Raw genomic sequence first — 25,241 nt, forward strand, 5'->3', positions numbered from 1 at the left:
CAACCGAATCATTTGTTGTGTTCGAGTTCATGACACAGGTGCCAAAGCATGAGATATTCCCCAAACATTTTCTCCATAGGCATTTCAAAAAATATATTTAATAAATATTTCTTTGCCTTGACCCAAACCAGAAAGCTCTATTATTAATTAACAACATTAAAATTTTTATTTGAAGCAAATCATTTTCAAAAATCTAAAAAAGCGATTGGTAATTGGGAATTTATAGGATTGGTGGATCTCACATAGGGATCACAGCTCCGGCATGAGATCTGGAGCCAGAGAAATTGTTAGTTGGATTTTACCAGACTTACCTGCAGATTGAACTCTTGAATAATTAATTCATCAAGTGCACCACCGCACGGAGAAAAAACTTGGTAATCGAGCAGGCTGAGTATGCACAAACTTATATTCCTTCCTATTACTTAGGATAAAAATGTTTATAGTTAATGGGCATATGTTGCGTGTGTGGGAGTGTTTGTGCACGCACTGTGTTTAGCCCAAATGACAAAGCAGTTCACACTGCAGGAAAATCTTTTTTTTTTTTTTTTTTTCCAAATAAGATTTTTTTAGACTGACTTTTCAAACTGCAGGTTATATGTGGACAGATTAGATTGTTTTTCTGTTCTGACTGCAGTCGCTTTAGCTAGCACGTCCACATTAGTTTTTATAGTAATGATGCAAACTTGCGTATGTTCACCATGTGTGAGAGTTTATGGATGTTTTTCATAATTTCCAAATATTAACACATTTTTAACAGAAAACTGCTTAAAATATGGGAGAGGTTGCGTATGCAATGTTTATTGCTATTAAGGCTTACAACTGTCCCGTTTTTGCCAGACGGCCTATATTTGTCCTGTATTGAAGCAAAAAAGGATATCAAGACTCTTGAAGAGGACTCCCATCCTTAACTGAAGCACTCAAAATGCTCAAGTGTCCTGTATTTCGCTTCGGCATAAAGCGGCAGCCTGTTTCAGCTTATCGCCACCGCTTCGGCACCATTTGGCCCCATTTCACGGCCGGCCCACCGGAAAATGTCTCGGTTCTCCCTATGGCCAGTCCGCCCCTGGTCATTTGACTAATGCCCTTACAGTCAACAATCACTCTAAACTCACTTTTTAAGTCATTTTTTATTGAAAATTATCTTGTAATGATCCTACTCTGTTGCCATCATTATAGTTTTCAATTCGAAATGCACTGTGAAGGCATCATTTATGCCGTTTGGAATGCAGTTTACTGTATGTTTTCTCGTCACAACACCTGACGAAACAACCCGTTGCACACAACGAATGATGAAAAAACACACAAATCCATTCTGACTGTTTATTTTAATTGGTGGGTTGGTCATTAGGGCACCCATCGGCAGAAACATAAATCGGCAGTGCATGTCGTTAGAATTTTGCAATGAAGCTGCAAAACAAGATGCAACAAATGTGAATGGTGAATAAGGCTAACATTCTGCCTAGCATCTCCTTTTGTGTTCCACAGAAGAAAGTCGCACAGGTTTGGAACAACACAAGAGTGACAAAGTGATGGCAGAATTTTCACTTATGGGTGAACTACCCCTTTAAACTTGTTCATCTAGAACTGCTTGAAGACATTTGTTATCTCATTCTCTGTGATAGAGCAATTTTACCTTGAACGCCCTGTCCACCCTTAAGCATTGTATTGACTTTCACCTCGTCTTTATTTTTAGATAAGCTTTGGTCACTGCAAGACTAACAGAAGTAAAAAGAATGTGTATCCTACTCTATAAAAGATTTATTTGTATCACACATTTATTTATGAGACTGGAGGAGTTGAACCGAAGCTGAATGTTTTATTAGTACAGTCCCTCATGCCTACTTTGTGTTCATTTGAGAAACGAGTTAAAAGGGAACGCTGAACAGATTTTATTTATTCCATTCTGTCAGATAAAAGGTTTTGAAATATGTCCTTGTCACCAACCAAAAGTGTGTGATTACAGTTTTGTGTAAGCACACAAGTTTCACAAATATGATGTTGTATCGGTAGTGACTAGGTAAGTTCTTTTTGTTAGGATTAGCTGATTTGTTCCCTACCATGAAGTTCAAATGAGACAAACCTCTCAGGGAAGAGAGGTACTTTAAAAAAGCAATTATCTGTAGAGGTAGGTTGGCTTACTGTATTATAAATTTCCACCTAAAATAGTTAAAGGTTTGTATTGTATAATTGTCAGCCTGGTTGAAAAATTTCTGCACTAGTTTCAAATATACACCATTACCCATTCTGGTGTATTATATTAGAACCTTTAAAGGGATAGTTCACCCAGAAATGAAACTTCTGTCATAATTTACTTGCTCTCATGTTGTTCTCTACAATAACATTTTGTTAACTGGATAACAAAAATTGCAATGCTCACATAAATTAAACAACAAATAATATTTAGTTTGACCTCCTGAGGTGCCCAAACAAATCTCTCAGGGAAGAGGGGCATTTTAAAAGTACTTATCTAGAGGGGAATTATGAAGGATATTAGTCAAAGGTTTGTATTGTATTATTGTCAGCCTGGTTGATATATGTGGCTGTTAAATACTCCCCTGATTTGTTTAGATCTTCCACTTCTTCCACACTATGAGTGGGTGAAGGAGTGCATTCTTGAGAGTGTGTGGCCTTTCATCTCTTTGCTGTCACTACACCTTTAGCGTTGCAGAGGACTGTGGAATCTGCTGAACACTTCCCAGGACCTGGTAAAAGCTTGTATTGATTTCACACCCGCAAATCCTGATAAAAAATTCACTGACACAAAGAGGATGCAAAGCAAGAGTTTGAGTTTGTATGTGTCTTTTTGTGTATACGCTAGTCTGCTGTTGTAGTGTTATCAGAGATCAGCAAAAATACTATACCTGTATTGTTGCAAAATTATTTTTGCGTGGCTCGTTGTACGTACCACTGCAGTTTCCTGGTAAAATGAACACTGGAGGTGCTACACAGCCTGATCTCACCAATATATGTAGCCATTTGTACATTAATATTTGTAACATTTAAACGTACATGTTTTCACGTTTGAATAGACACTAAAACGTTCAATATGGATGTTTGAATGCATCTAAAACGCAAACAGTTTTACATATTTACAGCTTTAGAAACTTAAAATATTGACAAATCCATGACAAATATATTTGAAAACATGAATCTATTATAAATATATTTGTACATTTGTACTATTTTATAGATATTTTAGATCCCTTAACCCTACCCCAACCCCTAAACATAACCACTTTTCAACAACATAAAAAGATGTAACAAGTAGATTAATGTACAGTGACAATAAATTTTGTTACAATATATTAATTATATACTGTATATTTTACCAACCGTACTCCTAAACATATCCGTAACCATTTATTAAGAATATAAAACGCGTAACGGGCAGATACATTTAATCACAATAATTTATTCCGAGAAATGGCAGAATTCAGTACAAAAGTAGTCCAAAGGGCGATGCACTCCATCCAATGTGCTCCTTGACTGTATACAGTAGCTTTGTGTGAGGTAGAGAGTGAAATTTAAGTTATTAATGTCTGGATATCTCCTGATGCACTCCGTAACGGTGCTGTCAATCTTTCATATCATTAAAACATATACATCACGGAATACGGCAGATGGTCACGAGACACTTGAGAGCCAATGAGCATTTGACATCACTTTCGTAAAACCTGCGTTCGTGCTTCTTGAGGAAGCAATTTTTTAATTATGAAAACGAAAGCAGTGGGTGTTGACGGTTAAGGCGGGTGCTACGGCGGATGGAGACAGAGATCGTTGAATAAAAGGCTTGAATTTGGGTCTATTCCTCAAACAATTCTATCAGAAGATTTAGATTATAGGGAACAAATTAAATGGATAACTTTAATTATTGTTTTATGGTGCTTTTGTGGTATATGGGGGGGGGAGGGGGTGTATAATAGGGTTCAAAACAGTGTTACTATGAATGCAAACTTTAATACAGTGAAAAAGACACTCTGTTAGCATAACATATATATATATATATATATATATATATATATATATATATATATATATATATATATATATATATATAAATAAATAAAAATTTCCAACATTCTTTTGAATGTCCATGTACTAAAATAAAATATGTGATGCCATGAGTGTACCATCATTTACTATTACTATTATTCTGAATGGCCATGGAAAATGAAGCAATGTGATAACAATTTTACCTGGTTGCAAAAAGTAGTCCATTAATTTACCTGATGAACTTTCACCTTTTGCGGACCCTTTATGCTTTGCAGAGCTAATGTGTGCTTCTAAATCACTTGCACCTTTATTAGCAACTGACACATTAGTGCCAGCTTTACGTCATACATTCTGCTTCCCACGGATCTCGACCTGGATGAAAGCATGGGAATTTTTTGGGCAAATCTTCTGTAAATTTGCACTTTCGTTTGGGCATTGTTTCCACTCAGCTGTCATTTGCTGCTACTGTCAAGCTGTTTGATGCCGAACACAACAGCGCTTTGCACGTCCGGAGAGATTGACAGGCAGGAATTTGTCCAATAGTTGCTGCAAGCCTCTTATAATTGACCAATTGGTGTGCGAGAAGGCGGGACTTACAAAGAGGGGTTAAAGCAATGCAAATATGCGCGCACACACAATGAAGTATTAGACCAGATGCACATCATAATGCAACTAAAGCCGAATCCCGGGCATTTTCGCAAATTTAGAAATCCCGGCCGGACGCTTTTTTAAGGTCAGAAAAAGAGGACATGTCTGAGAAAAAGAGGACGTATGGTCACCCTATTTATTTATTTCTGGTATATTCTGAAAACTCCTTTTGTGTCCACTGGCAAACAAAATTTAAATTAAATGCTTAATGAATGATTAAATGAGTGAAGAGTTTTTATTCATTTTAACATTTTAAGGTTTAGTCTTGGTTAAAATGATATAATCCTTTAAAACGTTGTATAGGGCAGCAGAAATCACACAGAACTGAATGAAACTGTTAAAATGTCATATTATGATGTCAGCTGCATTAAATAAATGTTAACTAATCTAGTTAATGCAACTGATTAAATCCATGAATTCATATTAATCGATTAAAACAGTACACGTAAACATTTGTACGTTTCTAAGAGTGTTAATACGTAAAATGATGACGTTTAGATGCTGGAAATAAGTTAATATTGTACATTTCATGTCTGTGCAAACATAAGAGAATGTACGTTTGCTCGGACCAAACTTTTCATAAGAATACATACACATTTTCGTGAGATCACGTTGCGCTACATCAAAAATAGCTTTTATTCTTTTCACACAAATCATGAGTAAAACATCAGATTATCAGTTCAAAAACACTTACTTTTCGCCCTGTGCCTCACCCAGTGCTGTCTTATGACATCTAAACACTTTTACTGTAGTGCATGACTTGTCACACCATACATTTTAATGTTTGCATTACATTTACATTTGCTTTAGATTTAGGTTTAGAGTAGGGAGGTTGGTTTTGTTTATTTAAAACTCTAAAGAACATTAACCTCAACAACCTTATTTGTTTGGGTGAAAATGTAACTAGTTTTTAGCACCACATAGTACAAATTTCACCTCAGAACTGCTGCAATACATGTAATGAACCACTCAATATCATTTTGCTAAAATGTTGCCAGTCACATAATTTTTATGACATCTCTCTCTTTCTCCCCAAACTCTCACTCACTTTCTTGCCAGACAGGGTGGGGGATGGGTGCATATAGCATCATTTAATTAGAGAAGATGGCTTTATATTGTATGTGTTCGATAAACATAAAGCATTTTCTTACAGCTTCATTTAATGAACTGCTCAAGTATAACAGAGCTAATCAGAGTCTCCCCTGCATTCCACTGGATCGGCACTGATGATTCATTTTAGAGTATTAGTGTAACCGTCAAGTCGCAAACACTATCACAGGCTACTGGTGAACAGCGTGAAACTGAGGTATCACAGCTTTTTTGACCACTGCATCCACATGGCATAGCAAACTGACAGCACACATACAGTGATGAACTCTAACATGTTGTTTTTAACTGTTTTTAATGCAGTATAAAATTTCATCATGTTGCCTTTCTAGGTTTCTGGGATTTGTGTAGTCCTTTTTTGTGTGTGTGGATGTGTATTTTTTTAAGGCTGTTGATTTAATGCGTTAATTCAATGCGATTAATTCTATAAAAATAATGCGTTAAAAAGATTTATGCAATTATACATGTCCACGGACCGTAATAAGGAATATTCCTACCATCAGAGCAATTCAAGTTTGAAGTACCACCTGTTTTATCCAGGTGGCAGTAAGCAAAACTTCAGCTGTATAGGCAATGCGTAGCTTATACAGAGAACAAACCACACTCACCAACAGTGGACAGCATAACATGAAAACGTACTTGCGTTCAAACACAGCTTGATGGAGTGCAAATCAGAACACAAGGATCTCAAGACATGATGTATAAGTTTCAAACTACGTTAACTTGACAGAGCAACCTAAAAACAGTATGATTATTATGGGACGCAACCAAAGTGAGACGCTCCAGAAGAGTCCGCCTGACACAGGTGTATACTGTATTGATGCATCCTTAGAAAGCCCTTATAACAAATCTCGGACTGATTGACGAATTCAGTTGTAAAATGGATTGCTATGAACTGTAGGCCAAATATTGGCTTATGTTCAATAATATGGAAATAAACAATTTTGTATTGTCTTATCAGTGCTTTACTCGTCTTCCACAATAATGTAATGCGTTTTTATAATCTGAATATTATAATTTTTTATAATATATATATATATATATATATATATATATATATATATATATATATATATATATATATACAGTACTGTGCAAAAGTTTTAGGCACTTATGAAAAATGTTTCTAATATCCTCATCAGTAGACGAAGACATGGAACTGTAGAGATCATGACAGAATTCTTTAAAAGCATTATTAATATCAATGGCTGAGGTAAATATTTCACCACCAGCAGATTTCACTGAGGGAATGGTAGAAAAAGACTCTCTCTGTTTTATACAGTACTGTGCAAATGTTTTAGCCACTTGTGAAACATTTTGCATAGTGAGGATGTCTTCAAAAATAATGAAATAAATAGTTTTCATTTATCACTTTATGTCATACAAAGTCCAGTAAACATGAAAAAGCGAAATCAATATTCGGTGTGACCACATTTGCCTTTAAAACAGCACCAATTCTCCTAGGTACAGCTGGACACAGTTTTTCTTTGTTGTTGGCAGATAGGATGTTCCAAGATTCTTGGAGAATTCACCACAGTTCTTCTATCTATTTAGGCTGTCTCAATTGCTTCTGTCTCTTTATGTAATCTCAGACTGACACGATGTTCAGTGGGGGACTCTGTGGGGGCCATGACATCTGTTTCAGGGCTCCCTGTTCTTCTGTTCTAATTTTTTATATTTGCAAAAGTAATATATGGAAGTCTAACATTTATATTTCCTATTGACACACTAAAGCTGAAGATATAAATAACCATCTTAACACATATGCTTTTGTGAAACATCTTATGTGTCTAAGAATTTTGCACAGAATTATATATATATATATATATATATATATATATATATATATATATATATATATATATATATTGTAGTTATTTAAATATAATATTTATAATTTATTTCATCATTATATATTGAATTATTGTTATTTTTAGAGCTTTCTTAGCAAATATTTATATATGCGATTAATTAGATTTATTAATCAGCATACCATGTAATTAATTTGATAACATTTTTTAATTTATTAATAGCCCAAGTATTTTTGTAGACAGTATTAATGGGGAAGCATGTAATGTAATCTGCACCACCAATGGCACCAAATGGAATTGCAAATATAATGATTGTTTTGAATAGGGCTGACATTTAATGCATTAATTTAATGTGATTAATTATATAAAAAAAAAAAAAAAAAAAAAAAAAAACATAGTTAATCATGCCACCGACCTGTACATACATTTTGTAATAAGGAATAATCCCACTATCGGAGCAATTTTAGCTTGATGTACCACCTTGATACAGTAGGGAGCAGTCAGCGCTCCAGCTGTACAGGCAACACGCCTCGTCAAACCAACAAGCAGCAGGCAGCTCAGCCTTCCACAGAAGCTTCTTTAGCGCTCAATGACATCTGGTCCAAGCACAACAGAAGGCATGGATCTCAAGACGCTATTTTCAAAGTTTCAAACTATATTTAACTTCACATAGCCTCCTAAAAACACAGCACTTACGACTAGAGGCACTGAAAACTAGTGAGAAGCGACACAATCAAAGTGAGACGCTTTAAAATAATACGATTATGTTAAATGAAATGGAAATAAAACAAACAATATTTTCTCTTTTAAACTCATTTATTTATTGTCTAAGTGCTTGTCTATTGCCACAATATAATGTAATGTATTTAAATTATAAATTTATTAGGCATATACACTAAGTGAGCACTTTATTAGGTACACCTGTACACGTACATATTCATGCGATTATCTAATCAGCCAATCTTGTGGCTGCAGTGCAATGCATAAAATCAAGCAGATACAGGTCAGGAGCTTCAGTTAATGTTCACATCAACCATCAGAATGGGAATAAAATGTGATCAGTGATTTCGACCATGGCATGATTGTTGGTGCCAGACGGGCTGGTTTGAATGTTTCTGTAACAGCTGATCTCCTGGGATTTTCACACACAACAGTCTATAGAGTTTACTCAGAATGGTGCCATAAACAACAACAACAACAACAAAAAAAAAACATCCAGTGAGTGGCAGTTCTGCAGACGGAAATGCCTTGTTGATGAAAGAGGTCAATGGAGAATGGCCAGACTGGTTTGAGCTGACAGAAAGGCTATGGTAACAGATAACCACTCTGTACAATTGTAGTGAGCAAAATTGCATCTCAAAATGCACAGCACATCAAACTTTGAGGCAGATGGGCTACAACAGCAGAAGACCACATCGGGCACTTTATTAAGACCATAGTGTTCCTAATAAAGTGCTCAGTGAGTGTATGTATAGAGTATATATATATATATGTTCTATTTTTTTTTTTTTAAACGAACTTGATTGACAGCCCTAATTTTCAAACATGTTTCTTAAAGACTGTCCATCTTCCATTGGTTGACAAACAAGTCCTGATCCAAACTCCAAAGTTGCTGTGTTGGGCTGGTTGGGATGCTCCAACAAACAGAGCAATGATTTGAAAGTGCAACGGTGTTTACATTTTTTGGGGTTAACAACCTACCAAGGGCTTACTAAAAGTTGTATTTGCATATTAAACGGAGATAGAACAAAGTATTTTAATTTGAAGTATCTAATAGAGGTGCTATTCTGGGAGAAGTAGGAAGAAAACCATATGTGACAGAGAAAGGGAAAGAGAATCACTTTGTGTAAAATTGTGAGAAAAAGAGGAAAGAGGACTCTCTGTCTCCCTCCTGGGTGCTGTTTATCAGGCGGAGATGAGGTGTGTGTGGGGAGAGGTAGTGTGTAGCGTCCAGTTCCAGCCTGTTACAGATGGTAGTTTTGTCAGAAATCACTGAGCTGCTGCCAAATCCACACCGGAGATACAGCAAGTGACGGCTGGTGTGCTGAGCAGAATCCACCCTGCAAGAACCAGCCATCAGCTTTCATTTTTTTTCTCTCTCTCTCTCTTTACACTAAGAAGCACTGAATAAAATACTGTTTGCAAGGATTTACCAAACCAACTGGCAACTGCAATTAAAGAGAGACATGTTTAAAGTCTGTTTGTTTTGATTTATATGATCTTTTATTAGTTGTTTTCTTTTATATTGCATATTTTACCTTTTTTTATTTGCAGTTGATAAAGGCAAACTTTTATTGTAATAATATTAGTGCAAGTGTGTAGAGATAGTTTGGATAGACAACAGTGTGTAAATCTGCATGTGTGTTCCTTATGCAAGATATAATTTGGCACTGACATTAACAGTGCGTCCTTTTATCACGTTCTGCAACACTGTGGTAATCTTCTGCAAGCTATATTGTAAGCCTGCGTGTTCTTCATCAGGACTCTTTATATCTCTTTAACTTCCTGGGATTTATGTTATACCCAGTACAGCTTTTACTCTTCCGTGCAATTTAGTGTGTTTTACAATGAATTAACAGTACATTCGTCAATAAAACGGCATTATTTATAAGTATTACATTAAAAATAGTAACATTGGGAAAGGATAAGAGAAAGGATAAAATAATGGTAAACCAATGCTTATGGTGCTGTAGCATTGTGCAAAATGGAATACTAGCATACTGCTTACTGAACAATATGTACTGTGTAATGACTAATACAAATGTATGTGGAAGTACACAGAATGCAATGCTTTGTGTTTCAAATAATAGTGTGTTGCATAGTTATGACACGACCTCATTACATTGCAAATTTAATTCGGTGAGTGGATCATCTTGGAAATAAGTACGATTTTTTGTGTTTTTACTAAAGGCTGGTTAAAAAAAAAAAAAAAAACTTTCGATCTGTATCGATACTCAGCCCTATTTTTAATCCAAGGTTGAGTAAAACTGTTTTAACATTGGGCAGTCCAATCAAATATTGAATCAAGAAATTGATGTTAAAAATTGTGGTTAATATTATTTATAGTTCATTCATCACACTGGAAATGGAAGGTCAAGTCAAATACATTGCACTGAACTAGGATACAGTACCCAGTGCAGTGTGCTCTGCTGTACTGTCATTTAGTAGCACATATTCTATGCATACAGAAAGTTTGCATTCTATGCAAAGTTAACATGTACACAGAAATAGTAAGAGTAGTATAGTAGTTTGCTTTTCCAAACATAACAAATGTAGTATCATGTTTTTCCACTCTTTCTATTAGTATCAGAACTAAATGCTTTGTGCATGCTCTGCAACGTTACAGATGTCATATTCTCAGTTAAGTTTATGATATGTTTTTGACTTACAAATGGAAATATTGCACACCTCCTTCTTTCCTCAGCATCTCGGCGCACACCTTACAATGATTCCCTTTTTCCCCCTGGCTCTGTCTAAATTAATCTCTTGCATCAATAACTTGTAATTAATATGATTGGCTGAAGGATTTTTGTACTGTTTCATTGTTTTGTTCTTGCTTGCTTATGTCACCCCTCAGTTAAGCAATTAAACGCTAACATACATACATGTGACATACAGAACCCTAGATCCTATTCTCTATATTTCCCCCTGGGAGCAGAATTGAGCAGTGTTGGTATTATTAGTAAAGCATTGATATTGCTCACACTAGCTAAAACAAAAACATGTTTTAGATAATTATTCCTTGCTGGTGCTTTCTGACTTTGTCTTTATATTTGATTTGTATCTTTTTGCCCACTTGTAAAATCACCATGCACTCTGTAAGATGCAAGCTATTTTCTTGTAAGGAGGGGGATGTCCTCTCCAGTTTTTTTTTTTTTTTTTTTTTGTATCGGGAACTCGGTCTGTTTATTTAAATGCAGCACTGTCCACCATGGCTCCTCAAAGTCAGACAGAAAATGCAATAACCGAGTCAGAGCCTCCTGTGTGTGTGTTGAATTATGTGTGTGAGGTTTGATTGCCACACTGTACCAGAGCCAAAAGTTGCATTACATTTTTTTCTGCTCGTGTACAATACGAAGGCTGTTTTGCAGGATCGATAGAGGTTAACTGTATTGTAACCTTATGCGGATGTGCATGCATGGAGTGAGTGTTTGCGTGTTATGGTGTTAAAGAGTGTAAAAATGTCTGCTTTATAGCTGTGATATGCAGGCTTACTCTGAAATGATAAGAGAGTGCAGAGTAATTACAGGTGCTGCTTCAGCAAACAGCCAAGGGCATCTGAGATTCCCTTCCCTGAATAAGGACAAACTATCAGGGCTTCCCTCAACCTTTATTAGGACTCCCCACCAGTCCCCTCGCTTTCTGTTGTCAGTCTCTGCATCTCTCAGCAGTTTTCCCTCCATACCTCTCTCCTCTCAAACTATTTTCTTTCTTTCTTCCCTTCCTTTTGCTTTCTTTTACTTTCTTTCCTCCTTTCTTCTGTTCCTTTCCTTTCATTTCCTTTCCATAACTGTTTTTGTTTTCTTTACATTCTTTCCACCTTCCATCCTCCCTTCCTTCCTTGCTTTGCCTTTCCTTTCCTTCCTTTTTTTCCTTTATTTTCCTTTTCTTTCCTCCTTCCTTCCTCCCTTCTTTTCTTTTCTTTCTCTTCTTTCCTTTCTTTTCTTTCTCTTTATTTCATTTCCTTTGTCCTTTTCCTTTCTTTCCTTTCCTTTGTTTTTGTTTTCTTTACATTCTTTCCCTTCATTCCGCCCTTCTTTTCTTTTCTTTTCTTTCCCTTCTTTACTTTCTTCCTTCCTTTTTTCTTTCCTTTCCTTTCCATTTTTTGACCTTTTCCTATCTTTTTCTTTTCTTTTCTTTTCTTTTCTTTTCTTTTCTTTTCTTTGTTTTTTGTTATCTTTACATTATTTTCCTTCATTCCTCCCTTCTTTTCTTTCCCTTTCTTTATTTGTTTTCTTTCCTTCCTTCCTCCCACCTTCCATCCTTCCTTCCTCGCCCTTCCTTCCTTTTTTCCTTTTCTTTAATTTTCCTTTTCTTTCCTTTATGTTCTTTCCTCCTTCCTTCTTTTCTTTTCTTTCCCTTCTTTCCTTTCTTTTCTTTCCCTTTATTTCCTTCATCCTTTTCCTTTCTTTTCTTTTCTTTTCTTTTCTTTCCTTTGTTTTTGTTATCTTTATGTTCTTTCCCTTCATTCCTTCCTTCTTTTCTTTTCTTTAACTTACTTCCATCCTTCTTCCCTCCCTCCCTCCTTCCTTCCTTCATTTCCATTCTTTCCTTCTCCCTTCCTCCTTCTTTTCTTTTCTTTTCTTTCCCTTCTTTACTTTCTTCCTTTCCTTCCTTCCTTTTTTCTTTCTTTTCCTTTCCTTTCCTTTCCTTACCTTTCTTTTCCATTTTTTGTCCTTTTCCTTTCTTTTTTCTTTTCTTTCCCTTCCTTCCTTCCTTTTTCCTTTTGTTTCTTTGCTTTTCTTTTCCTTCTTCAAATGAATGGGTAGCTATGACAACCAGAATTTGTTTTATTAGTTTCCCCCATGCAAAGAGTGTGAAAAGCTATAGCCTGAGAAATATTTGTCTATTATTATTATTTTTTATTACTATTAATTTTCAGTTCTCTTTGAACAAAAAATGTAATCTTGTGTCTATCCCTAACCATTAAATAATAGTTCACTAGGTCATAATTTACTGACCTTTATGTTGTTCTAAATCCGTTTGAATTTTTATATATATATATACACACACCCTGGAATGAAAAAAGAGATATTAGGCATCATATTTACTTTCATTGCATGTTGAATACAAATTAATGGTGACTGAGGCTGAATGGTAACTGAGGCTCTACCTAACATCTTTTTTTTTTGTTTGTTTTTTTTACAATATCAGGGTGAGTAAATGATAACAGAATTTAACTTCTGGGTGAACTCACCCATTTAACTAAATACCTTAAATTCAGAGGGAAATTATATGTTGATAAGAATTTCTTTGAAGCTCCAAACCCAACCCTTTCCCATAAACTAACCCTAAAATCTGACCAACAAGAATGATGAAATAGAATGTCCTACTCTGCAAATCATGATAAGCCTCTTGGACTATTCTTCGCCCATTATCAGATCTTCCCTATGTTTCCTTTCTTTACCTTTCTTTCTTTTCTCTCTACACCTCTCAACCTTTAACCTCTACTAACATGTTGTGTTCAGTGTGTGAAGTTTCCACAAAAGTGAAAATGGCAGTAAACCAGGCATCAATGAGACCGTATCTAACACACACTGTCAAAGGATTTTCTGAAACTAATACATTTGTCAAGTAAAATTGAGTGTGTATGAATTATAATTTTTAGGGATCAATGACTCGCCATCTTTCAGTAGTCATTCTGTCTTTCTGGTTTAAATGTTTGACATGACCTTGTCAGCGTCACTCAAAGACCTCAAGAACTGTCCCAAAAGACAACAGCATTGTCTGGTTCATTCGCCATTTGTTACGAACTGTCGAAATAAGAGAGAAAGAGAGAGAGAGAGAGAGATTGAAAGTATAGATAAACACTGTATAGCATAATGTTCAGTGTGCAGAATTTGAATGAAAGGTGATTGTACAGGCTGGTTTGGTTTCGATGCTTGAGTTGGTGGACGTGTTCTGTGTAACCATGAAGCAATCTGACTCACTGGGATGACAGCCCACCGGTAATGGAGCCAGGCCTACTCATGATGTCAACACCAGGCCCTTGAGTGCTCAGAAATTACTGAAGTAAATGTCTACCTTTTCTGTCTGCTGCTCTTTATACTCTGCCCCCTCTAACACACAAACACACACACACATACACACTCTTCCTTTGTGTGCCTTCCCTCTTGTTAGAGGTCAAACTCAATCTGTCCTTGTCAGGTTTAATCAAAGTATCCACAAATTCAATTTCAGCTGCTGTGTGAGAGAGCCTATTAAGGCATTCTTTGTCATTCGCAATGTCATTAGTGAGTGAGAAAAGAGGGCAGGAGGGTGTTTCCGATTCTGATTCGTTTACTTATCATTTTAGGGGTAAATAAAGTCCAAGTCCACTCTGTCAGTACCGGAAGGCATCAGAATTCCTTCACTCTTTTAGACTTGATCTTTAAAGGCTGTAACAAGCACACCTTAAAGGGATAATTCACCCAAAAATGAAAATTTAGACATTACTCACCCTCATATCGTTCCAAACCCGTATGACTTTCTTTCTTCCGTGTTAACACAAAAGGAGATGTTTGGCAGAATGTCGGGTTCTGACAGTCTTAGTCACCGCTATTCACTTTCATTTTATGGAAAAAAGATGCAATGAATGTGAATTTTAATTGAAATGGTCCTACCTAATATTTAGCCTTTTGTGTTCTACGGAAAAAACAAAGTCATACAGGTTTGGAACAACACGAGGGTAAGTAATGTCCGAATGCAAATTTTTGGGTGAACTAGCTTTTTAAAACACTAACATTAAAGCTGAAGTGCATATTTTTTTGAGCCATAGCGTCAACAAAATGAATCACAAAAGTAATCACTGTTTTTAAACAGATTTAAACCCTCACTTATCTTAGAATTTATTTGATGGCTGTGACTTCTCACATGATTTTTTGAGATAGTATGAAATTATTGTAACTGGACATTATTGTAACTATAAATTTGAAATGTTTTTGTATGTTGTGGAGTGGTACAACATGTGTAACCGTGCTCACTGCTCACAAGCATCTTGCATTATGTATGTTAACATTCTTCTACCATGTGGAATACTCAGCAGTCAGTCTAAATTATGTAATTCATACAGTGCTGTGACTAAAAATATTTCCACATTTTGACATTGTACTTCAGTGTTCTGCATCATTCAAACAATTTATAGCATCCAAGAATAGCAGAGGCTTGACGAAATCCTATAAAAGGAGGTAAGCAGAGCACCAGACCCATGTTTTGATCGTACATAGACTGTAGCTTAACCAAAAATCTCCGAAAAGATTAAGCACTCTTTATTCTGTTCTTTCTAAGCTCTGCTTCCAACCCTTAAATTTAGAATTTTTGTCCCAAATAACAAATCCAACACTGCAATGGTATTTTGTTTTATGTCAAGTTTTTTTTTATTTTATTGTCCTTTATAGTGATTATGATGTCATGCTAATTTGTCATATCAGTTTAAAGATGATTTTATCCATTATGAGATTAATCCTCTATGTGACTCTTTGCTCCAGCATAAATTGACTCTACTAATCACAAGCTAGTGGCATTTATTTCTATGCTGCCTTCTCATTCTGATCTCTTTCAGACGAATTTAGCTCTAATCTGATCTCTTCGAACTGATGGAACTTTCCTCCCATCCGCATGTTAAGTCCAGCGTTCCTGCCCAGGGGCAACATGTACGCTGCTGACATAAACCCTCAAAACAAAAGCATCAATCCCTTCAGCTTTAATTATCTTTTCATCTGGAATTAAGTTCATGAAAGATTATGAAACCCTTCCCAATCTTCGGTTGTGTAACAGCATAAGCTGATGTTTGTATGTTTGCCGTCCTCATTATCAACAAAGAAGTCTGGAAAACAAATCGGATATTCATTTCATACAGATGGTAGTTGAGCAGTGATTGCCAGAGCTGAGATTTGTCCAGATTGGGCTCTCAGGATAGTCAATTTGGAAGATGTTTTGGAGTTTTCAGTGTCCCTGGTGATCCACTGTAGATTTGACGTCTTTCAATATTCAGAGCCTGTTGAAAAGACCAGCATTGCTGGTCACCAGCATATATTGCATTTTGGTTGATGGTACCCCAACCAGTCCTCTTATCTAGCTTAACGGGATAGTTCATCCAAAAATGAAAATGAAGGTCCAAAAAGTACATAAAGGCAGCATAGAAGTAATCCATATGACTCCAGTGGTTAAATCCATATCTTCATAAGCGATATGATAGGTGTGGCTGAGAAACAGACCAATATTTAAGTCCTTTTTTTTACTATAAATATCCACTATTTACTTCCACATTCTTCTTCTTTTGATTTTGGTGATTCAAATTTTTCATGCATACTGGGCAGGGAGTAGAATTTATAGTAAAAAAAGGACTTAAATATTTATCTTTTTCTCACACACACCCATTATATGGCTTCTGAAGATATAGATTTAACCTTTGGAGTCTTATGGATTACTTTTATGCTACCTTCATATGCTTTTTACCATTCATACGCATTGTATGGACCAACAGAGCTGAGATATTCTTCAAAAAATCTTTGTTAGTGTTCAGCAGAAGAAAAAAAGTCATACACATCTGGGATGGCATGAGGGTGAGCAAATGATGAGAGAGTTTTCATTTTTGGGTGGACTATCCCTTTAAAGGAAATTAAGATTCTGTAATAATTTACTCACCCTCATGTCGTTCCTGAAATGTAAATGATTTTTCAGTGACAATCAAATCCGTTGCGCATCCCAGAGTGCATTAGAGAAGCGTTAAAAAAACAAACAATGCAAGTCCTTGCGTTAACACGTGTGCCACTGTGAACAAACTTCTCTCATAGAACAGAATGCGAAACAGACGTCAATATTTTCACTGAAAAATGGTTTAAATTTTGGGTTGTTTCTCCCCAAAAAGTATCCCTTTAGAAGAACTACTTTTACAATACTTTTGGGTACTTTTTAAAGCTTCAAAGTGAAGCACTATCCGCTGTCATTCTACTGAAAAGATAGACTGAAATATTAATTAAAACATCTCCTTTTGTGCTCTGCATAAGAAAGAACACCAAGCTGGTTTGAAATGGCAGTGAGGTGTATAATTATGGAAATATGGTGAGCAACATGACTAGACCAGAACCAAACAAGCATGAACCAGTTTGCACAAGCATGGAATTTACATTGATCTAAGCTGGTCTTTTCAGCCAATTTGAAGCAGAAGGCGTAACCCATCTGAAGCCTGTCAATAACCGACTGCACTAATAATTCAATTAATAGAGCTTGTAAGCGAAACTCCAACCTCTCAAATCATTTTGTAGAGCCGCTAGCAGAGGATAGAAAAGATTAATGCTGTTAGCTTGGAGAATGCCTTAGCTAATGTTACCACCAATAAAACATGTGCAGTAAAAGCCATTAGTCACATGCAAGTTCTCTTCTCTGACACATTTTTAGAGTCAATCACACAGTGTCCCACCCGGCCACGACACAAAGATCAATAGTGTTAACTGTCCAGTAACATGATGCCTTGATGTCTTTAATTTCTGTCATTTTCACTTCTCTTCTTCAATATCTCTATCTACTTCTGCCTCTCGGATTTTCCAGAGGGACCTCAGAGCTAAAACCACAGCAGTTCATCTTTGTTCTGATTGACCAACAAACTAGTTAATTAACTGCAACATAGTACATTAATTACTTGATTAAGTGCTGTGTGCAAGCTCAGAGAGAGAGAGAGAGAGAGAGAGAGAGAGAGAGAACAGTTTGTTTGTCTGTACCAGTTGTTTGATTATCAATCCAGAAAGAAAATGTTTTTGCAGAGGTTGCTTTTTCTTAGCTCAGGAGACTTAATGAACTGCATTTCAGATCAGTTTTTCCTAAAAATCACTGAGAGAAATTAAAATGGGCACGCATGAGACAATCGTTTACTTTTTGGAACTGTATATAAGAAAGTCTAAGAACAGTGTGTGACATTGAGATTGCATCTGAAACTCTTGAGGGAACATGTGAGGTTACAGGGATATTATTTCTTAGGAGAAACATTTTAAAAGCAGGAAACTCCATTTGTTCTCCATTTAATCAAATTTTTGTTAAGGAGAAACAATTGTGATATTAAACAGATCTAATTTGTAATTTTTCTTTTAGGATACTATGTTCATATTAGCAGGGGCAGGACTACCTATTTTCGAACAGGTATGCAACACTAACTTTCACGCCCCTTGTAACTGTCAAATGGGGTCGGGGTTGGGGGGGAGTGCCAATTGTACCCCCTTTAGTGAGCTTCTGGCGCACCCCTTTACATGGCGCCCCTATGCATTGCGTACCTTGCGTATGTGCTTTTTGCGCCTCTGCATACTAGTTGCAGGACTATGAAATGATTACAAACTTGACTGTAGATTCCTTTTATGGGAAGATTACATTTTTAGAATTAATTTTATTCACTCTCTCTCTCTCTCTCTCTCTCTCTCTCTTTTCACATTGCAGCAGCAAATAAATACAACCTACAGTAGTTGCTATGAAAATATGGACAGCCGTTTTAATTCAACACTCCTCCATTTTGGAATTTTGCTTAATTCGTAGTCTTTTGATTTCTTTCTTCCATACACCCTTCTGTTTTCTGTGATGACTTGCTTTTTGTCTTTCTGTTCTGTTTCCACCTGCTTTTATCCTCTTTCTCCTTTCCTCCCCACTTCTCCACCTCTTCCTTCTGTCCCTTCCTTCCTCTCTGCATTACTATCTCTTCCTCTCTCTCTCTTTCTTTCTGACCCCTGGCACTCTGAGTACTTGGATGAGAGGCTACCTAACACTGTGCAGTGTGATCAGGTGTTGTTGAGTAAGCAAGATAGACAGCCCATCTTCAGCGGTCAGCTTAATGCTGTCCTCCTCCAGTGCCACGTCCTCATGCCCTAAGAACGAACGAAGCTGCAGCATTCTCCTTCCTACACATCTGCAGACCTTCTCTCTTACTTTAGCTCTTTCTATTCAATATTTCTGTCTTGTTAATGGAATAGTTCATCAAAAAAGGAACATTATTTCATTATTTACTCACCCTAATTTCGTTCCGAACACTTATAACTTATATTATAAAGGACATTTGTTCACTTATTTACTTATATCCTCTGCCCAAGGAAGACGCAGTTTACTGACAGGGAAACGATTTAGTGGAAGATATATCACATGGGGTCACCTGTGGGGAACCAGCGAATGTGGAGCACCTACCCCAGTACAGGGCTTAGTTAGCACATGTACTGGGCTGGCAGGGAGTTTCTCTGCAAACTTACCTGCCACAGGGCTAAGGAGGAAAGTCATCCAGGGATCAAAACTTGTGAAAACGACTGGGAGTCAAAAGCGCACATCTTCAACTCATGGGAGGGGAAAGGCGCTATGCGCAAGCGGTACACCTGGCCAGCTGTCCCGGAACTTACCTGCTCATACCTGACAATACACGGGATGAGACCGGCTCAACCCGGAGATTATAGAACCTTGCAAAGGTGTTGGGTGTTGCCCAGCACACTTCTCTGCAGATGTCTGCCAAAGAGGCGCCATTGGTCAGGGCCCAGGAGGCTGCCACACTCCTAGTAGAGTGGGCTCGTAGCCCCACAGGGGGCGGCACGTCCTGAGCGTTATATGCCATCACGATGGTGTCAATGACCCAATGGGCGATCCTCTGTTTGGAGACAGCGCTCCCTTTCTGCTGTCTGCCAAAGCAGACAAGGAGCTGCTCGGAACTTCTAAAGCTCTGCATGTGATCCAAATAGATGTGTAAAGTACGCACCGGACACAGCAACGCCAAGGCTAGGTCTGCCTTCTCCCGTGGCAGCGCTTGCAGGTTCACCACCTGATCCCTAAACGGGGTCGTGGGAACCTTGGGCACATAGCCCAGTCAAGGTCCCAGGATCACATGAGAGTAGCCCGGACCGAACTCCAGGCACATTTTGCTGACAGAGAACACCTGCAGGTCTTGGCGGTTGATGTACGCTATCATCGCCAGGTTGACCATCCAGACCAACACATGTTTTCCCTGGATCAATGGCCGGAGCCTCCGCAGGCCCAATGCATACGGCGCCCCAGCCCACCTTGGAGGCATCCGTCATAACCACGACATGCCTGGAGACCTGCTCTATGGGAACCCCTGCCCGTAGAAATGCTAGGTCGGTCCAAGGGCTGAAGAGGCGGCGACAGATCGGCATGACAACCACACGATGTGTCCCGCGGCACCATGCCTATCTCGGGACTCTAGTCTGAGGCCAGTGCTGAAGCAGTCTCATATGCATCAACCCGAGTGGTGTGGCCACCGCTGAGGATGCCATATGCCCCAAAAGCCTCTGAAAAAGTTTCAGTGGGACTGCTGTCCTCCATCTGAACACCTTCAGACAGTTCAGCAATGACTGTGCGCGCTCATTCGTGAGGTGCGCCGTCATCGAGACCGGGGAGAGCTTGCTCTTTTCCCAGTTGATCCGAAGCCCCAGCCGGCTGAGGTATGTAAGCACCAGATCCCTGTGTGCACACAACACATCCCGAGAGTGAGCTAGGATTAGCCAGTCATCGAGATAGTTGAGGATGCGGACGCCCACTTCCCTTAGCGGGGTAAGGGCTGCCTCTGCGACCTTTGTGAAGATGTGAGGGGACAAGGACAGGCCAAAGGGGAGGACCTTGTACTGGTACGGTAGGCCTTCATCTCGACCAAGTTGAGCCATAGGTGGCACTCCTGGACCACCAGGGTGGACATCACCTGCCCGAGACCTTCGTCACCCCGGAGAGCGAGGTCAGTTGCCAAGCGCAGCTCCTGCATCAATCCCGGGTCAGAACTACCCTCGTGCAGTTCTCTTAGCGCCTTGGCTTGGTGCACTTGCTGGGATAGCCATGGCATGCAGGGCGGAGGCGGCCTGTCCAGCGGCACCACAGGCCTTATTCGCCAGAGACAACGTAACCCTACAGACGCTGGACGGGGGTCTCAGGTGGCCCTGCCAGGTGGCGCTATTTTGCGGGCACAGGTGCACCGCAACCACCTTATCCACCTGGGGAATTGCTGAGTACCCCCTGGCAGCCCCACCATCGAGGGTAGTGAGAGAGGAGGAGCTCAGAGACCGGGTCCGGGCAGTGAAAGGTGCCCACCACAACCTCGTGGGAAGAAAGGGACCAGGGCGGGGGGCAGCCGTGAGTGGCGCTCTGGGCCCAGGAACCAATCATCAGGCTGCGAGGGTTCAGGGGGTTGGAGGGTTCCACTCCAGCCCGACAAAACGCAGCCGCCCGGGCAAGCATGGCTGCCAGCTGCATGTCAGGCTGTGACTGGGCGACCACACCCGAAGGTGGGAGCCCAGTCAAATACTCGGTGTCAGACTGGACAGCCCACTCTCTGATGCTACAATTGCGAGCTCATCCACTTCATGAGTGCTGAAATGAGATTGCGAACTTGCCCTGAGACGAGCCGGCGGTCTCATCCCAGCAGGGCAAAGGAGCGTACTGGGGAATGGGAGGTCCGTGGGGAGTTACCCGGCGGAGTGGCTCATTGGGGTCCCCAAATCGCCCCCAGTGCTAACCAACGCGGACTCAAACCTGTAGGTAGAAGAACCAAGGCGGGGAGCCGCTGGGGTGGTCTTTCCCTCTATTGAAGGAAAAACCATGACCGCAACGTTGCCATGGTCACGCTTTCGCAGTGAGAACATGACCCGTCCACAAAAGCTGTCTCCACGTGCGCAGCGCCCATGTACGTAAGACCGCAATCGTGGCCATTGGAAGCGGTGAGGTAACAACTGCAACAAGGAAATACACACATACGGAGAGGCATCTTTAAAAAGATACTCTTTCAGTAGGAAGAATATACTCTTTTAGCTGCTGAAGCGCCCAGGGGCGCTCTCTTCACTTCACCAGTGCAAGAGGGGGAGAAGCCGCTGTAATGCGGCATAAATCCAACAGCCTTTCGAGGTGAATGGATCGGCAGAGTAATTCAGCTCGCTGAACACAACCGCTTGGCTCCGAAGAGAAAATCTGAATGAGTGGTTGCGAGCCAGCTCCTTTTATACCCGTATGTCCGGGGGAGTGGCATGCAAATTCCACTTGCCAATTCCCACTGGCCTTTTTTTAAAATCAGAGGTGTTTGGGGATCCCAAGAGTGACCCCTGTTGTCACTACATCAACACAATGTCGAGTGAGTGACAGATAGGGAAATCATGTTAACACGCATATTGTTTAGCATGGATTGAACCTGGAATACTCCTTTAAGGCTATTGACTATTAAACAAACCCTTTAATATGTCCCACCCCAACGTTAAGAGATTGGTGTGTGTATGTGTGTGAGGTTTATGTTTCTATACCATCTCCACCTTGCGTGAAATTGGGCACTGGGCAAACGGAGGGGGTGATCATTGATTGATCAGTATACGTTAATGAGCTGCATCGATCGCGAGACCAGTAGACTCAGCACTTACCTGAGTGGGTGCGAGATTGCACCGCCATCTTAGAGCGGCGAGGGAACCCAAACCACCAGTCTCTGTAGATTCAGAGAAGAGTGTTCCAGGTACAAGTTAATAAGGGACACTTGTAACTCAAGTTCATTTTTGGCAGGGTAGATTTACATTTGAAACTTAAAGTCTAGGCTGCATAAATGCATCTGAACTTTTCCACAGTTATTGCCCAGCAAAAAAGATACTGTTCATTGAATGCACATTGACCTTTTGTGACAACTTACCCTAAAAGTGGGGCAATTTGTCACACTGGAACCTGCCATTTAACCAGTGGTGCAGCCTATTTATATGCTTTTCAGCAAAGTTTAAAAAGCAAAAGCATAAGGCACACAATGATTCATGAAACAACAAAATTGAAAGGGTAACATACAAAAAATATCAAAACACTGTATCGGCCAACAGATATTGTAATTGTATACATTTATGACATTTAAAACACGTGACAACCTGCTCCTTTGCTCCTAAAACACATTTAATCTATTTGGTAAAATCTCTCTTCATTATATAGTTAACCCATCTTAATGTATGCCAATATTGTTTGATCATGTTAGCTTGTTTACCCAAGAGCTACAGTATAAAACACATTTGATAATAAAAAATTACTTTGGAGGTTAGAAAAAAAAATGTACTAAAAAACTACAACAACAAAAAACATTTTTTTGAACTAGATGTTTGAAAAAAAAAAAAAAATGCTAGAGAAAACACATTTGAGCAAGTGGACTTTTGACTAAATATATCGTTACTGACATTTTGCCTTTGTGACAACTCCCAACCCCCTATTTTCTGAAAACAAGTCTTATTATCTTATTTAATTTTGCTGCTGAATTAAATGTATCTTGTTTTAAGGACATTTTGATATTTTTCTTTGAAAACAAGACAAAATACAAAAAAACAAAAAACAAAAAAAATGCATTGAGGTATTCAGAAACACCTGGAAAGAATGACGAAAAAACTGGGTAAAAATGTCACCAGAGATAATGCAATATTAATTGGAGTTGCCTGAGCCTGTTTTTGTGTGTGTTTGCATGTGTGAAAACACATTTGCATTTCAGTGTGCACCTTAACCACATTATCCGAATGGTACTGCAGCGTAATGTGATAATGTGTTTGGTAGATATCAAAGGAATGTAAATATTACAGAATATGGTCCCATGAGCAGGTTTGGGCTCTCAACAATACTTCACTGCCATAAAAAATACACACATACACTCTCTCTCTCTCTCTCTTTCTCTCTCTCTATCTACAGTTGTGTTTGTGTTTTGGCCCTGTAGGTTGGCATAAGAATCACAGGGCTTTTGTCTCAGTATCAGTTCTGTAATCAGAGAGCATGCAGTTTTCCCCCTGTTTGGCCACTGGCAAGGTTACTGGAACTAAAACATGGCCAGAATCCAACTTCCAATCTCATGGAGTAACAATCTTACATGGAACACAATTAAAAATTAAGTAGAATACTGTATTAGTACGCAGCCATGTGTGAACATAGAGGAGACATTGTAGTAATTAGCATCAATAGGGCAGGTCCTAAGCAACCCAGAATAGCCCATGCATGTGGGACGCTATGAAAAACTGCAAATCACACCTTACAAAGGTCTCACATCTTCCAGCACTGTTCATGTCATAAAAAAGCAATCAAACCCCTTCCTCCCTTTTAAAAGTCAGAATAAATCCCTTAACCCTACAACTTGAGCTTAGTGGTTCTCTCCTTAATGCGAGCTACGAAACATTACTTCAAAGAGACAAATGTATTTCAGACCAGATTGTTTTTCACTGTTTTATCCTTACATTCGTACCACAGCGGATGTGAATTTGAGCCTGACTGTGAAGTCAGTCAACCAAGTAGCCTTAGGTCAGAACTTTTTACCAGTTACCTTTCATTTTTCCATTGGTAGATTTAATTCCACCAATTAAAAGTGGATGAAACGAGAAAGAAAGACAAAAAAAGCAAGCGACAGATGAACCTACCCGGTCTTTTGTCGGTTCTTCCTCTTCGGCCACCACATAATCGAACTTTTGATATGAGAACCAGAATTTGTTTCTGGCAAAGTGACTTGTTGCTCTTGGGGCATGGCTTGCGTTTGTTGGCTATCGGCCGGTTGGCCTGGTCGTCCTTGACTGCCCGTTTTTGTCTGATGAGAGAACTGGCAAGAGCTGCCATCTTCCCCCCCCCCCCCTCACCTTCAGGAGGGGGGTCTCTGTCTGCCTATGAGACACTCTCTGGACGTTCTTGTCTTTTTACCAGCAGCACAAAGACATAAAAGTCAAAGGTCAAACCTTGCGCGGCAAGCTGAGAATTCGGGTAAGCTCCTCACGTGTCCGTTTGTTTCCCTCCAGAAAGGGAAGAGGTTAAGCTCTGGTCCACTCACAACCTGTCCATGGTTTGTCCTTCATCATGTTTGTTTTGCTAAATACATATTGACACCGACACAAATCCATCAAACATAAATGGACGCTGTCACTTTCCATGAAAAGATATGTAATGAGGCTGACGAAGTCATCATTGCGACACTGCCGACATATTTGCCCCCCCACCGTTCCTCTCTCTTTTCCCCTCCCCTTGTACCTTCTTCCTGAAGACGAA

General features: G+C 39.0%; 1 protein-coding gene across 2 annotated transcripts in view; it reads right to left on the reverse strand.

Moving 5' to 3' along the window:
• LOC127433166 (fibroblast growth factor 11-like) overlaps positions 1-24,863 on the reverse strand; it is a 54,272-nt gene extending 29,409 nt beyond the window's left edge. Inside the window, exons 1-3 of one of the 2 annotated variants that reach the window (XM_051684866.1) lie at positions 24,626-24,863; positions 19,449-19,466; positions 19,145-19,171 (exon numbers count right to left, since the gene is read on the reverse strand). In XM_051684866.1, coding sequence (XP_051540826.1) covers positions 19,145-19,171; positions 19,449-19,466; positions 24,626-24,818 — 238 coding nt within the window. In that variant the 5' untranslated portion in view covers positions 24,819-24,863. The remainder of the gene's footprint in view (positions 1-19,144; positions 19,172-19,448; positions 19,467-24,625) is intronic. The other variant, XM_051684865.1, reaches the window with a different exon arrangement.
• Between the last annotated feature and the right edge of the window lie 378 nt (positions 24,864-25,241).

The sequence above is a fragment of the Myxocyprinus asiaticus genome, chromosome 43, assembly GCF_019703515.2.
Source record: "Myxocyprinus asiaticus isolate MX2 ecotype Aquarium Trade chromosome 43, UBuf_Myxa_2, whole genome shotgun sequence".
Classification (NCBI taxonomy): domain Eukaryota; kingdom Metazoa; phylum Chordata; class Actinopteri; order Cypriniformes; family Catostomidae; genus Myxocyprinus; species Myxocyprinus asiaticus.